The sequence below is a fragment of the Schistocerca nitens genome, chromosome 1 (genome assembly GCF_023898315.1).
Source record: "Schistocerca nitens isolate TAMUIC-IGC-003100 chromosome 1, iqSchNite1.1, whole genome shotgun sequence".
Taxonomy (NCBI): Eukaryota; Metazoa; Arthropoda; class Insecta; order Orthoptera; family Acrididae; genus Schistocerca; species Schistocerca nitens.
In genome coordinates this window covers 245,914,983-245,932,054 of record NC_064614.1, presented here as the reverse complement: position 1 = coordinate 245,932,054, position 17,072 = coordinate 245,914,983, and the positions used below count along the sequence as shown (strand labels likewise).

General features: G+C 38.2%; 1 protein-coding gene across 2 annotated transcripts in view; it reads right to left on the bottom strand.

Annotated features, from left to right (window-relative positions):
* LOC126246795 (GATOR complex protein MIOS) overlaps positions 1 to 17,072 on the bottom strand; it is a 214,967-nt gene that overhangs the window by 45,789 nt on the left and 152,106 nt on the right. For both annotated transcript variants that reach the window (XM_049948423.1, XM_049948424.1), the window contains one exon: positions 1,730 to 1,868. In XM_049948423.1, coding sequence (XP_049804380.1) covers positions 1,730 to 1,868 — 139 coding nt within the window. The remainder of the gene's footprint in view (positions 1 to 1,729; positions 1,869 to 17,072) is intronic.

Sequence of the window (17,072 nt, the reverse complement as noted above, 5' to 3'; positions counted from 1 at the left end):
AATGGAGAGTATTTTGAAGGTGACTGAAGTAATTTTGTAAAAAGGTTCATCAATAAATTTTTTATGACAACAATCCGGTTTCTTTTGAGTCCCCCCTCGTACATACATACATAACACATACATACACATATACATATAAATGTACGTGCAATTTTATAATATGTATGGATTCTGGCTTTCATTTCACTAACTGCCTTGTTCCATCTGAGACTTTTATTTCTTTTAATTCCTCCATACCAGCAACATTAGCATGCACCGTACAAGTGCACAACCTCTGTCATACCCAATACTGCATCCATTTTTCCAACTATAGAACCTCTCCTATATTTTTGTCCTGCTTTTGCACTATAATCCCACATTGTAATATTGTAGTGAACTTGATATCATTTATCAATTTCTGTACTATTTGCAAAGATCTTCTATCTTCTTATCAGAATGTTAGCACATTGATACATAGGCTTTAATGATATCTGTGTAATATCTTTTGTTGATTTTAAAAAAAAGTCTTGTTAGACTTTCTGAGATTGCTTCTATGACTGTTCTTCTGCAGTAAAACACATGACCTGATTTTAATTCTCTACTCCCCACCCTACCCTTCTGTTAAACCTATCATATCTCATATGATCTAATTTAATTTCTCTTCTAACTCCATTAATCTATGTTTGGATCACTGAGTTCTACAATTTATTGTGCCAAAATAAAATTTCAAAGGACAGTTGGTTTCCTAAGGTCCATATTATTATCTGTCTAGCCAAACACTGAACTGTGGTGCTGCCGGTGCCCAATGAGTTTCACAAGACAGGTGAATAGTGCTCTACGTTGGCAGAGCTCATAGCAGTTTCAACCTACCTGAATGCTTCTGAATTTCAGAAGCTGGAGTCCATATAACCAGTTTTCATACTGATGATGTGCAAATGAAACCCAAAAGTCTCCAGTCAGTAACATTGGTTAATAGTCGGTAACTCAAAGTACATTTAGCTCAATTGTTAATAGACTTTGATTCCCCAAGCTGTCTGCGGTTGCTCAGCATATTTGCACCCCATAAAACAACTCATTACTTTAAGGGTATCTATCAGCACTTCTGGGTACTACACCAATATAGTCTCACATCTGAGGAAAAGTTCATAACATGAGACTGAGAATAACACTGGAATAGAATTTTGGAAGACTATGCTCTCCTCCTCATTGAGACAGTATTATTTGAGACACAAACCCCTATTTCCAAAATTTAGTTCTAGATTTTTATATCTCATTTGTTGCTCATAATTTTATTGTTTATTTCTGTGACTTACAGCACTGTCTTCTTTTAGCTGTTGTCTTAAATGACTTTGCAATTAAACTGCAAGTAACCTTGTTTCCTCCTACCTTTTAAAATACAAGTAAAAGTTTAGACCTTAGAGGTGAAATTATCATCACTGTTTGTGCCTCCATCTATTTTTTAAAAAAAGTGTTTTCTATTGCTATTTGACTGCTGATTTTTTTCTGACAATTCTTCTCTCTACAGAAAAAGTAATGTGTGCACTTAAAACTATGAACACACACTGTAATGTTCATAACATTTTTTGGCGATTTTTCTGCTCTGATGTTTCTTACAACAATGCTGTATGTTGAAGAAAGACTGTGAAAGCCAATACGTTTCTTAAAACAATTCTGTATGTTGAAGAAAGACTGTGAAACCTAATTTCCCATATTTACTTCCTTTAAAGTTGGTTTCAAGTATTTCACTAACCTTTCAATCCATGATTGTGTAGTATCGTTATCCAAGAGTTCTTGAGTGAAGGTCTGTATGGCTAAAAGGCTCACACTCTGAACATCTCCAGTGTTATTAACATAATTTTGCATAATTTGAATGATTTCGCCACTTGAACCTGAAAAATAATTACATTCTATGTAACATGTATTATCCACAAATCCTGAAAGAAACATTTGAAAATGTGAACATTACTGAAAATAATGTTTTGCACGAATTCATTTAGTTTTCACAATAATTACACTAGTAACACTCGTATGTGTGGCTATTATTGGCTTTCACTAATCCCACAGTCAGAAAATGAAAGCAGATAGTGATTCACTTTCAGTTGAATGACTGGGAGACAAAGATAGAAGAAAAAACAGAATGATTTTTTGATTTAGAGTCCCCTTAACCCATTCACGTAGAATTTTTGAGAACAGATTTGTCATTGGAATACAATTATTTCTGCTGTGTAGTTTTAATTTTTCACACATACATAATTATTTATAAAATATGAAGGAAGATACTTTTTCTAGCAACTTACAACATCATACCAACACATAGTTTAGTTGTGTATGGTATATCATGAAACATTTGTCCACATGAAGGGCAACTTTACATACATTATATTTAAAACAAGTTTCCTCACGATGTCCTCAATCATAACAAACTTTGCATCTTCTGGAGGGAGCACTTTTCTTCTCAGATGACACTATTGTTGCTGGAAAATGTCCCCAGCTTCTACTGAAGCCTTAGTGGATTTTCTGCATTAGTCATCCCTTCCAAGTGTGGACTGGGAGAGTTCTGCTCTTCAAGAGCTGCTCTGCAGCACCAAGCCAGAACTTTGTCATCGTCCTCTTAGGCGCTGGGTTCATATGTGGTACCGTATTTACTCGAATCTAAGCTGCACTCGAATCTAAGCCGCACCTGAAAAATGAGACTCGAAATCAAGGAAAAAAAAATTTCCCGAATCTAAGCCGCACCTGAAATTTGAGACTCGAAATTCAAGGGGAGAGAAAAGTTTTAGGTCCCACCTCCAAATCGAAACAAAGTTCGTCTAATTGTAATATGAGACACAATTTAGGTCGAATGAATGACGATACAGCTGCAGTAGTTCGGTTCGAGTCGTAAGCTTAGCAGTTAAGCTTTACCAGGTAGACATTGCTATGCGTCAGGCGCTCCGTCCGTATTTATACGGGTACCCTTCCTTTTCACGTGCTTCGTCTGGTTTGAATTGATTGCTTATTTTTCTTTGATCTGATAAGTGCCGTTTTCTTTTTTATAGGTGTTTACGTCACTAAGCTGAAAATGCATTACTGTACTGTGTCATGCATTGTTTGTCGCATTCTGATTGTGCGTGTTTACGGCCTGTCGCCGCTCGCGGCATGGTCTGCTTTTGTGCGCACTACCGCCGCTTACAAATAAAAAATAGAGAGGAATCGTCTCATTAGCGAAACATTTGTTGTTACTTACACTACTGCTTTCTTTGATAATGATCAACAAGAACCAAATAATAGACTGCGTATGATAGATGATGTTCTGAACGAAATTTTAACGAAAATTTTTCTCCATTTGAAAATCTTTGCAGGCGGCTTTTTAGTTCATTACATTCTGCACAGAAATTAGAGTCATCTTAGATTTAAAAATCTAGTCAATTGCCGTGCTTCATTTCTGACTGTATCACTATTAGGCATAAGAATAATACGAATAGAAACATTACATGATATGTATATTCTTCCGCGTTTGCTGTTGTCTCACTCTAGTTTCGTAGTTTATTAGGCAGACAGGATTTAAATGAGATAGTAGCAAACACTAAACAATACATGGCAAAATATTTATATTCGTATTATTCTTATGGTGAAGAGAATACTGCATGTATTCACAATTCATAAAAGTTCCTATTTGCAACCATCTCTTCTCACAGGTAGGAAAAAATTCAGAACGCACAGTTGGCCATATTGACAAACATCCCAAACAGTCTTGCCAGTCGCATTTTTGTAGTACATTGAAATGCAGTTACATTCGAAGATGAACAATACGGAATTTGTATTTACTTCGTTGGATAATGTACCAAAATGCAGTGGTCGAAACTCGGGGCGGAGGAAAAAGGCTCGTCTTCAACCTTTTTTTTTTAATTTATTTACTGACGCAGAGGTTTTGGTGCCAGTATTTATCTTTGTGCCTAGAAATCATGCCTTTGTGGCGCTACATATATTCGACGGCAGAAGTTAGTTGTGGCGGCACCCACCAACATTTTTCAGAACTCCCGCTTGCTTTGCACTCGATTCTAAGCCGCAAGCGGTATTTTGAATTACAAAAACCGGAAAAAAAGTGCGGCTTAGATTCGAGTAAATACGGTAAATCACTCTAGCATTTAGCAGCCCTATATCTAGGAGATAAAAATCTATCTTCTTACATTGCTTGACATACTGCCTCATAAGTGGGTATGAGGAAAGACACTGGTTGTGTATGTCAACACCCCCATTCATTGGCTGTAATTGATAAAACTTGGGTCTTAGGTACTTTTTCCACTTTTATGTACCCCCACATACTCTGGTATATCATGAAGTGTTGACAGGAAGTGAGCGTCTCTTTTGTCTGCCCATTTCACAGCAAGAATATTGTTTCATGACATGAATGTTAGTCCTCCTTTCCTCAGTTTGGTTCCACTGAATATGGGTGGCATATTTTTTCTTCTTTGTCTTACAGTCCCAACAGCATGTGTTCTCCTACCTAATAAGTTCCTAACGATGTTGGGAGAGATGTACCAATTGTCCATGCAAAGAGTTCTCCACTCTCCAAACAGTGTCTCAACAGTTTGACCACAATCTTCTTCCTCTTCTCCGGTATATATCTTCAGTTATAACAGTATCCTTTTCTGAAGAGCATACTTTATATATCTTTACGACTAATTTGGCTCTCTTTGATGGATAATATTGAATATATGAAAGCCTGCCCCTAAAATTCATCAGGCTTTCATCAATACTAACATCTTTACCAAGAACAGACATTCTTTGAAATTTGTCAAGCAGTTGCTAAATGCTTGGTCTTATTTTCACCAGTTTATCATCTCGTGTTTTTGGTGGTTCAGTAGCAAAGTGCAAATACCTAGAGAGAGCACTGTATCTTATCGGTGGCATTGTTTTACCAAATATTGGTGTCTCAATTATTTTTCTTTGCGACCAACTGTCTTGTACTGAAGGTTTTCATGTCTGTGACATGAGGATGTAGAGAGCAAAGTGGGCCTTCAGTTCGTCAGCTGTTACAGGAAACCAGTGTGTGTTGTCACTGCTTGAATTAGTAGCCTGTGTTTTTGCTGCGTAAGAGTTAGTTTCTCTCACAATGTCCTCAAAAAATGTTTTTGTTAGAAACTTATTTATGACTTGAAGTTCTGTTGGATTTCGTCCGAGACACTGCGAACTATTGCTTCCTTCTATTTCAGATGTTACAGTGCAACTGCCACTTACAGGATAATTAGCTTAATTGTCCCAGTACCAATGAGCTGACTTTGAAGAGAGAGTGGAACACTCTGTTGTCACATAGGCACACATTTTATGTGATGCCACACTTTGTTGTTACTTACAATTTCCTCATCCTCCAAAATGCTACTTGTTGATGTCTCATTTGCAATGCCATTGTCTTCACTGGTGCTTGCATCACTAATATAATTATCTTCCAAAACACACAGAATTTTCATAGCTTTTGCTTTATAGGGACCAAGCACTTTGTCACTCACTGAGGTCATAAATCACAGTCAACGTGTGAATTATTGCTTCAAGAGTCATATGTTACATCTACAGCACTTTGACAGGCGTAGCCGTCATTGTACCGCAATACATGAGCTGCTACAATGGCTATACCTATCACCATAGGTGAATGGGTTAAGAATCGCCCACAATCACCTTCGGATGATGGTTTTCGCAATGCATTTTTCATCTGTCATTTTCATTTCGAAATTTCCATTATCATAATGTTCAATTAATCCTCAGATAGCTCTAAAACTCATACCTTCCCTCCTGTACTGTATGGCTAGCACTGTCCAGTTTTGGTTAACATCATCAGCCTGTAGGAGTAAAAGTAAGAATTCACTACAGCCTGCTGTTATTAACCTTGACCTATTAATCTTCAAATCCAGAGTGGTTTCTTTTATTAGTCACAGATGAACTTCATCAAGAGAGGGAAATGAGAGCTACAGAAGCATGACTAGTAATCCCAGAGTCATTCACCTGCCAGTGTACGGTTCTCTGTCACTATTTACAGTAAATGGAATTAGCCAAAAGCCATAAGAGTATGTGAATGTGACTTTTCTTTTCTAAAATTTGCAAATCCTGACAATAACATGATTAGGTTAACATGTGGTTGATAAACTTTGTAATCCCCCTTAAAAATAAGTTTCCTTTATCATGACTGAAATCGGACAAGATCAGAATCAACTCAAAGAATCCGCAGAGGAGGGCCAAGCACTAGGGAACTGTCACAGTGGATCATCGAGTGCTGACAGAATATGACAACTTTAAAGAATGGACGTATGGAGATGGCACAAGAAACAAACAAGTTTGGTGAGTAATCCAAATAGAGTAACCAAGACATAGCAGAGTGAAAAAACATGAACAATAATGTGTTATGTTTAGAAACACAAGTGCAAGGCACTGAAAGCAGTGCCGCGACATGGTGGAACTTTAAAGAGTCCTCCCGCGAACATTCACTGGCCGGTGAAAGAGGTCAGTACTATAGCAGGGTAATGTGCATGGCTGTGTTAGTAGCAGCTCTGTCTAGTGTGCTTGGCCGATTCTATACTCTCTGGAAGGCCTTTTAACTTGCCAACCCAGGATACTACATCTCTCCCCCCCTGAAATGGGTATGTATGGCCAGCTGTGTCCTGGCTATTGTTTTGGAAGATGAACTGGGGGTATGGTTGTTGTCCTGACATTGAAGTCCATTAGCTGGTGTGAGGAACCAGGAACATTCAGCAACATGCTGGGAGGTGGCAGCACGGATACCATTTGTCGTGGTTGTGGAGGCAGCATGAAAAACTCCTCAACCTCCACACCTGTGACCATGGAAATTGCCGCTGCTGGTCTGCAGTGCAAGTTATAACTCTGTGGTGGTGTGACTTGCGAAGGGGGGGCTGTCCAAGTTAGGGTGGCCCACAGGCAGAAGTGCCGTTGATATATGTGGACAGAGTTGGTTAGTATGACAATGCTCCAAACTCCTCTGGGTCTCAACTGACATAAGGTGCCACCCATATGTGGTGGCCAGCATTCACAAATCTTTCATCCCATGCAAATCTACCAATACTGCCAAGTCCAATGGAAATAGTCTAGATGGGTCTGTGGGGCTAGCAAATGGAGGAGACTTGTGGTTGGCTCAAATGAAGGAGCTCTGCCAGGCTACAGTCATGGATGGGAGTAGTTCCGTATGTGCTCAGGAACACCATGGGTGCTGCCTTTGGTGGTGATTGTGTTGATTGTGCCGACTGCTTTTAATATTTGCTGTTTAAATGTTCACACATTACACCCTGCTTCATCACTGGAGGATGGGAGAAATTACGCACCAAATAGGTGTTTAGCGTCATTTGAGGTAACGAATTGTTCAAAAGCTGACACAATGGTTTGGGGAAACCCTTCGATGGCAAGAATGTAGATAAGCATCTTAACCATGGCGTCTATTATTACAAGCATTATGCTGACCACATATGGGTAGTAAGCACCCATGACAATGGATCACAAGGAGCCCAGAAAGGAACCCAGAAAGTCCAAATGAATGTTGTCCCAGGGAGACTGGGAGTGGGTCAAGTGGTGACAGATTGGGGTCAAGCAGCACGATATAGGGCATAAGTGTACCAATCGTGCAACATGGCTTCCACATCCTTGTTGAACACTAGTAAGTAAGCAAGTCGTCAACCGAGGCTTTCAACTGAGAGATTCCTCAGTACTCACAATGGAGGAGTGGCATGGTGAGTATCTGCCTCATTGTCAATCTGGATGGCATCAGCGATGACCAACAGATGATAGGAAAGGAAAGCCCAGTCCCGAGGTTCTGGAATTGTTTCTTCAAAAGTCTGCAGGCCACCCATGGAGCACAAAGTCGCAGTCACATTAAAATAGGGTCATGATGCATGCCTGCAGCAATTTGATCAATGTAATCGGTAACCCATTTACAGTTTGCCACTGTTTGACATATATGTGGAAACATAAGATTTCCTGCTGGTCATAACCTGCATCTGGTCCCATGGGTAGGAGGGACAGATCATCTATATTTGTGTGTTGTGCCATGGGTTTGTATTTTATAGTATAAATACAGAAGTTGAGGAAAAGCAACCAATGCTGAAGTCATTGTGCTGTGCATTCTAGAAGGCAGGAACACTGCCTGAATAGTGTAAACAGTGCTTTATGATCCACAATTACTTCACAATTCCTATGCACCAGCACTGCACCAATGCCACACAGAGAGACATTTTCTGCCACAACTAGCAGAAACGGTGAGGAAAAGGGCATAAGGCAGAGTGCCAAATCCAGCATATGCACTCACAGGCAGTCTCTAAGGGTATTAAATGCCTTTTTTATCCACCTGATTTAGTGGATGCATGACATGGGCTGCTTGAGGGAGGAACTTAGAATGATAATCCATCTTTATCAAAAATGCTTGCCGCTTGTAATTGAACTGATGAGTGGCTGGCTTTCACTACACACAGAAAACATTGAAACAGTTAAGAAAAAGATTACCCAATACACATGATAAATCTGTTCTATTAAACAAACAAATTCAAAAATATGTTTTGTTTTTGTATAGTTTTAATAACACAGATAATATTAATTCCATTATTTTTCAGAAAAAAACGATTATTTTACATATACTTCAAAATTTATCTATGTACTTTTGTATCCATTTGAAGTCATCAACTTTGAAAATGTTAATTACAAATTTTCAAATCAACATCAAAGAAAATATTGTTAATAAATAAATCAGTTGTAAAGTAAAATACTACCTTTGTCATATACACAGTCTTTGTTGTTCTCAGTAGCTGAAGTTGTATGTTGGTGGGACAAAGATGTTGTTGCTGGCATGAGAAATGAAGCAATAAATGAACAGATGAAGGAATTTTAAGCACACAGTGTTCTTATCTGAAAATTAAAACCTGGATCATGCTGGCTACATGAAAAATCATTATTTCAGCGAGCCATGGCTTCATCAAGGAGCCTCGACAGACGGAAGGGTAACGTAATTTTTATTGTTTGGCCTTGCTTCTCACTCACTGTACTAGTGTTGCTATTGATAAAGAAAAGTGCACTCAATTTGAATAATGTCTATAAATATTTATGAATTCTGAACATTTCATTATTTTATACATCTACAGACAGGAGAGTCATAACACCGTGTGTGCTCTTGTCCAGGGTATTTTAAAAGAAGAAGATTTGGATTCTGTTGCAGATTTATACTTTACAGATGAATAAATCAAGAAGGAGAAATTATATATGTGATTTTGTATGGAAAGGAGCAACAATAAAACCATTTTTTGAGTGTAAGAATTATAGATGGACTGATGCTCAACTATTATAGTCATTAATGGTGATCGATTAAACCAGGGCTTAACAACTGGCCGGTTTTGAGCGCGAGTACTCGCGTCTGCTCAGGCACGTGCTCGCGAGTAGGGAGGGAGGGGAAATGCGCGCGCATGTTTGAATAGGGCCGCAGTGTGCCTATTGAATTCGCGACCACTGTGTAACGTTTAAAGTACTACGATCAGCTCTAACAGTCACTTCGCTGGTTAAGAATCATGTCAAGTCGCCAATGTGTAACCTCAACCATGCTTTCGCAGTTCAACCCCCATTGGGAGGAATTTTATCTGTTTACAGAAAAAGAAGGTGTTGCAAAGTGTTTAGTATGTCACAAAACGCTGAATTCTTTTAGGAAATTCAATTTGCAGCGACATTAACGAGAAAGTCTACGGAAGTGGAAAATGTGATGGACCAGATCGTGCACAGGAAGTTATTAAACTTAAAAGGAAGCTATCCGGAGATGATCTGGACGACGAAGAAAAATCAACTGAGGCAGCTCTCAGAATGAGTTACAAAATTGCTTTGCTTTTAGCAAAATCCCTGCGCCCTTTCACTGATGGCGATTTAATAAAAGAATGTTTGGTAGTTGCAGCGGAACATTTGCATCCGTCTCAAGTTGAACAGTTTCGGATTGTGCCATTATCTAACATGACCATTATGCGTCGCATACAGGACATGGCAGACGACGTCCAGAGCCAGCTTGCAAACATCTGTAAAGATTTTATGGCGTATTCTCTTGCTCTGGACAAAAGTGTTGATATCACTGGAACAGCGCAGCTTGCCATATTTATTAGAGGTGTTAATAGAGATCTTCAGGTAAGGAAGAAGCTCCTCGATGTAGTAGCCATGAAGAACACTACAACCGGAGGTAATTTAAGTAGTGTTGAAGAAAGTGTTGGAAATATAGGATTGTCGTGGAATTCTTTGGTTTCAGTGTCTACAGATGGTGCACCAGCGATGACATGGAAAAAATCAGGTTTCGTTGCGCTGTTGAAGAAGAAAATGCAAAAACTGACCGTTCCGAATGAAATAAGGGGCGTTCACTGTGTGATCCACCAGGAAAACTTATGTGCAAAGAGTATCACTCTAAAAAATGTGATGAGTGTTGTTGTTCGTACAACCAATTATATAAGGAAGCATGGGCTACAACACAGGCAATTTAAAAGCTTTCTTGAGGATGTAGAGAGCCAGTATGGTAGCCTGCCTTATTACAGTGAGGTCCGCTGGCTTAGTTGTGGCGAATTATTAAATCGATTTTTTTGCCTATTAGATGAGATAAATATGTTCATGGAAATAAATAACATGTGTGCTCCTGAATTGAAAGAGCCTTCATGGAAATGTGATCTCGCGTTCTTAGCAGATTTAACTAGCCATCTGAATGCTTTGAACATTTCACTACAAGGTAAAGATCTGCTAATTACTCGTTTCATAGATCGAATACGAGCTTTTAAAATGAAATTGACACTTTGGGCGAGTCAGCTGGAAACAGGAAATCTAGCTCATTTTCCTAAATTATCATCCATGCAAGATGTTCACAAAGACTGTGAACGTTATTCACATAGTTTAGTTGCCCTTAAGGAAGAATTTGATCAACGCTTTCAAGATCTGACAGCACTAGACAGTGATTTTGATCTTTTCTCCTCTCCATATTCAGCGAATATTGAAGAGATTCGTCCTGCAACTAGAAATTATTGACCTGCAGTGTGACAGAGAATACAGAGACAAATTTCAGAACAAGAAAAACATTTTGGAATTTTACAGACACTTCCCTCAGGATAGATTTCCTCGTTTGCACAAACTGGTGGCTACAATAATATCAATGTTCGGTTCCACGTATGTTTGTGAACAACTGTTCTCTGGAATGAAATGTAACAAGACGCGCCTGAGAAACGCATTGTCTGATCGAAATCGCGGATTTACATTGACTGGCGGCAGCTGTTGTGTGCACCACGTGACTCTCCCCACTCTCCGCTCTGGTCCGGTAGTGGGGGTAGCGTGCTCGCGCTGCTCCGTGCTCGCGCCTTGCTGCTCACAGCTTGCTCCACGAGCACGTATGTTGTGAAGCCCTGGATTAAACAATGACCAATAATCAATCTCTGGACTTGAAGCTGATGAACACAGTGCTTTCATTCACCTTTTCGTTATTTTGCATGTGATAAAGATTAAATCAGAAATAGAAGTCATTGGGAGTGTAGATTCAGCATACATGGAAACTTAGAAAAATCAATTAGACAAGACGAGGCAATGTTTGAACCGCTACAACTGTATAATTTACGTGCAAAATCAACACTTTTAAAGATATACCTGTCGGTGAAGAAATTTAAAGAATGTTCAAAAGCTTTTATTAAGTTATTTATGGAAAGAATGAAACAATATGCTGCATCTTTTAAACAATCAATGTTAAAAAGAATGAACACTTGAATGATCAAATGGTTAAACTCGATGGAAATAAACGGGACATTAGTATTCAAAATGATGCAGAAACTGCTGATGAGCATGGACAATTTGTACAAGCACGTTTCTTTAGAAGATGTCTATGTTTCTGTGGATAACAGACGAAATTTCAGCACCAGATGCAGGAAGTAAAAATCTATACAGTGGTGCAAAATACACGTGACTAGGCCATGGAACTTCGTCAGAAGGTTTCCACGGATCTTGGCCCTGATCGCTACATCAGACACTGGTTCATACACATCCTTGACCTGACTCACAACGTTCATGATTTTTCTGATATGCTGTGGAAGTACTTGTGGCAATTTTTCATGAGTGAGAGTATATTATGGATCAGTCACAATTTCTCCTACATTTTGTAAGCCTTTGAGAATTTCCACGTACATTCCAGAACCACTTGTCCTTCTACAATCTTGAACACACGATATTTTAAAAATAAGGGTGAGAGACCGTACATACTGCATGACGCATGTTTATGTGTGCAGGCTGGAAAGAAGTCTTGGACTCAGAGAAGTAGAGACACATGTTCATATTTTCATATGGTTTTTAAACCAACTCTTATGCCTCAATGTACTTAATTATTCCTAACATTCGAGATACGAGTGAGACGACAAAGATGTTTATATGTCTAAGAAGAGAATTTTGTTCTGCATAGCAGTTCTAGTACATTGTCACTAAAGTTCCTATATGTGATCAATAGATTACAGAAATAAGAAGATATTATTTTCCGTCATCCAAAAAAGTTAGAAAGTGGCGACCAGTGAAAAGGACTCGAAAAAATGGGAATTTTGAGAGGAAATCGATGCAGAAGATATGATGTGTTGCCATAGCAACCAGGAATAAAAAGGCAAGAGAACCGTTTCATGTAACTGGATTTGGCCTAAAAGTTCAAATGGTGAAAAGTAATAAATGCAATACAAAAAAAGAAGACATAAGAAAGATATTATGGTAAAAGAAAAGAGAGAAGATTCTGATGTATTAGACTAAGAAGAAATATGACGAGAATAATTCATCAAAGAAGATCTGGTGTGGAGAGTAAGCGGCTCTCACCCACATCGCAGGGATGCAGACGTGGAAACCAGCCTAAGTCCGATGACGCCAGCACGAGTCGCTGATCACGGGTGCTGATTCCACATACGCCCACCAATGCCGAAACCAACATTCGACGCCGCTGGCGCCAGTGCTGTTTACCGGTGCTGACTACACACCTGCTCACCAACGCAGCTAGAATTCTATGCCGGGTGAGAGTGAAATAAAAACTTTATTACTCTCGTAAGAAGTGTTACAAAATACTGTGGGGTGAACTTTTACTGTGTAATTGGTATAATTGAAATTAATATTAAATGCTCACAAGAGCTAAAGTCTATAGAAGCATGGACAGCATACAATAAGTTGGAGAGATGTCAGAACCAGCCATGGCTATGAGAATTACTAAAGAAGGGCCTGACTGCTCTGAGTTAGTAAATCTAATCAAAGCTCAGAATCTTTAGTTAGACTCAGTAAATGCTCAATTAAATGAAGCTTTAAATGCTCAGTCTGCAGTTAAATGCTAAATTATATGCTTAGAGTACAACTTTAAATGTTTAATTGGACATTCCGAATTAATCTTTAGGATTGTTAAGTGCCAAGGTAGATTCACAAAGTAAAGAACTTAGTAATCTATGTGAAGGCATGGGAGATTTGAAGACTCAATTCAACACTTTAAATACTAAAGTACAGAATTTTAAGATAGATTTGAAGAATGAATTGACTAGTTCCCTGCACATTCATATAAATCAAATGGTCACTGACATTTGTGGTAAGCAGAATGATAATTTCCATGAGTCATCAAAAAAATTAGAATTTGAGATTGAGGACAGATGCAATAAGGTAGAATCAGATATCAATGAAAAATCAGGATCTTTTGAAAATATGTGTAATGTTAAATTTAATGCTGTAATGCAGGAAATGAATACTTTGAAAGAGAGCATGAATCAGACTAAGGAATTAATACTGATTATTCAATCGAAAGTTCCATGTGTTAGTATACAAGCTGTTACTACATGAGTAAATAATGTAGAACAAAATTTCAAAGAAAAAATAGTCAACTTTGACATTATAAATGTAAGTAGTCTGGTGGGACCATTTGAGCTAATTATAGATCGAGAAATTACTGAGAGTATAATGTCTGGAAACGTTACGACTGTTGCTTTTTATAAACCTAATGATACTAACAAGGTTACAGGCGACTTGTGCGAAGAAGTCAAACTTATCCATGACACAGTATAAAATAGAATAACTTTACTCAATGTTGTGTTTCCCAGTAAAATGGTAATTGTTTTGTTATAGGGAAACTATCACACAAAATTTAACGAGAATTATTGGTCTGTGAGTAATCAAGTGACGTTAATATCAGATCCATGGGATCCGGGCGGAGTCATATCTGTACCCCAGGGACATTACCATTGTGTGTTAAAGGGCAGAGGGACGACTGTCGGATCCCTAGTTGTTTCCACTGTTTCTTCAAACTTAGTTTTCCTCCACTGAATTCCCTTCAATTCTTAAATAATTCTGTAATCTATTCCTGAATTCTTAAACTATCCTATAATGTTAGTAATTAAGAAACCGGATATGATTACAAGATTAGGACCAAGTTAAGAGAAACACAGATGAACAGTGATCTGTAGACATGAAATGAAACAAATAAAATATTATTTGACTGAAAGGTATAAAATGATGGTACTATTTAAACCAAGTGATGTCTAGAAGACATAAACTGAACAGAGTATTTTATGTGTGTATAAAATATAGTGTAAAATGATTAGCTAAACAACTCTTTGATTGTAGTGTATAATTTTATATTTTTATAGAACATTTTAAACCTTTTATGATATGTGATGTAAAGGGGAGGGTTTGTATTGGTTTTGGAAGGGGTGGGTATTATAGATCAAAGCATGATTTACACTAACTAATAAATCAAGGCTAACACAGAACACACACCACACCTTCCAGACAACCCTTGCAGACAAGTGCGACTGATTCTTCACCATTTGCCACTCCATAGGGGTTGCTAAGATTTTCTTCAGGGACTTCAAAGATGATGCTCCATTCTGTAGGAGACATTTAACATCATACCTCCTCCGGCTTCTCACTCAAGTACCAGTGAGGTACAGATCCTGGGGAAGGAGGGTGGGAAGGGTTTCCTCTCTTTGGAGCTACCTTCTTTCTCTTCTTCGATCTTAGCAACCATGTCTATTTTTTCCTTTCTTACTTCTCTTTTGAGTACCTGCCTATTTTTGCCCTCTTTCCATATTCATCTACTTCTATTGCAGAAGTCCTTCTCATTTTCCATGGTTTCCAATAACCTATAACTTATTTTATATAAGTAGGTCAAAGAATCAGGCTACACAAACACACATCATCACACACACACAAAGATACACGAGTACGCAAACAATGAAACTACTAACTGGAAACCTGTCGAGAGGTATGAACCGTCAAGTGTTGTAGGGGGGAGGTATGTGTACATTGGGAAATACGCACACATTGTTGTTTATTGTGACGGTTCTACATCACACACATATATAGGGAAATATATATATGTACATATGAGAACTATGATGATTTCATATCACATATATACATACGTAAAGAAAAACTATGATGATTTTACAACGAGTATACATAAGAAGGATGCATGAGTAATGAAGGAGAGCGCAAGACAGTCTGGAGTTAATTATGATGCTTAATTAAGTAAAGTCAGTGTAGCAAATACTCTGATGGAGTGGTGAGTCATAAGAGTAGCGGGACATGATCATTAGGTGTAGACATAGTATCTACTATGAGTTGAAATAATATGGGTAGACATAGTATCTACTAAAGATTACAGAAGCTGAAGTAGAGGAGGACTCTACGGTATTAAATTAAGTATCAAGAAGTGAGTGTGAAGTGTGAACTAGATTTTTACTTTTTCCAGGAAATATTTAATTATAGTGTACATAAAGCTGTATACTAGGGTAATGAACCATGAGGCCTACTCGGTGAAGGATAAGGAGGGTGCACCTAGCATTTATTGAATATAAAAGGCAGAGAGGCAGACCTAAGAAAGGCTGACCTATACTGTGCGGACAGGGGCACCAAGAAGAGGATTGACCTGTACCATAGGAGCATAGGAATTACGAGGGGCATACCTACCAAAATGGAAGGAGGAACAGCACACATAGAGTCAACCCAGGTGTAAGTTACAGATGCTGATCCTAGGGGGAAAAGGACAGTATCATGACGAAAGTCACTCATTTAATAGGAATTATTCTGGTAAGGTTGGATTCTATATTCCATTAGCATTATTATGTTTTATGTGAGTTTACAAGTGTCGAAAAGAACACTTTCATTTGCCCAGAGTTCCGCCAGACTACAAACAGTCCATAATTAATGAGGCTATTATGTACTAAAGAATCAGTACAAAGAATCAGAATAAAGAGTAAAATACTCAAGTGTCATGAACATCTGGAGATTATGATTGGAAACCCAAAGGTTTAGGTCCCACAACTCCTAGATATAAAAGAATTGACTCCAACATTGAGTGAAATATTTCCGTTTTATAATCAAAGTAAAATGAAAAAAGAAAAGCTAAATAGTAAATAAAAGGGTTATACATGGTTAATAAAAAAATGTAGAATTATGAATTGTTATTCTATGTAATACTAATGTACATAATGAGTACGAGTAAAATATCGCGTGTTCGAGCTGAGGGGAGAGATATGTAGTGCTTCGAGAATTTCTGCGTAAATTCCAGAACCACTTGTCCTTCTACCGTCTTGAACACATGATATTTTAAAAATAAATGTGAGAAAATGTACATGCTGCGTGACACATGTTTGTGTGTGCAAGCTGGAAAGGAGTCACGAGCACAAGGTAGACGCGACGGTTGAACGGCATTGACAGGTGTTTGCCGCTCGCGCCATGGAAGCCGTATTGGAAGAGCAAGAAGTAATCAGGTAGTATTCCTTGCTGTTTTAGTGTCTGTGATTATTGTTAAAGAAAAATGAACAATTTACTACAGACATTGAATGGTACTTCAAGTGTTGGACTTGCTAGAAGTAAGACATGTTCATAATTATATGATTGCAAAAACTATCCTAAAAAATGTATTTAATCGAATCTAATGCTAGATGAATCGGTTGACTTGCAAACATTTGAATGTTCATGTGAGAAGTGGTGAATTTGTTCTTTGGGGAAGTTGAAATATACCATGGATGAACTAAAAGTATTCTGTGAGTATCCACTTGTTTCAAGAGTAGAGAGAGAGATAGAGGGATAGAGAGAGTGAGTCTGATAAATTCCCGTAACCA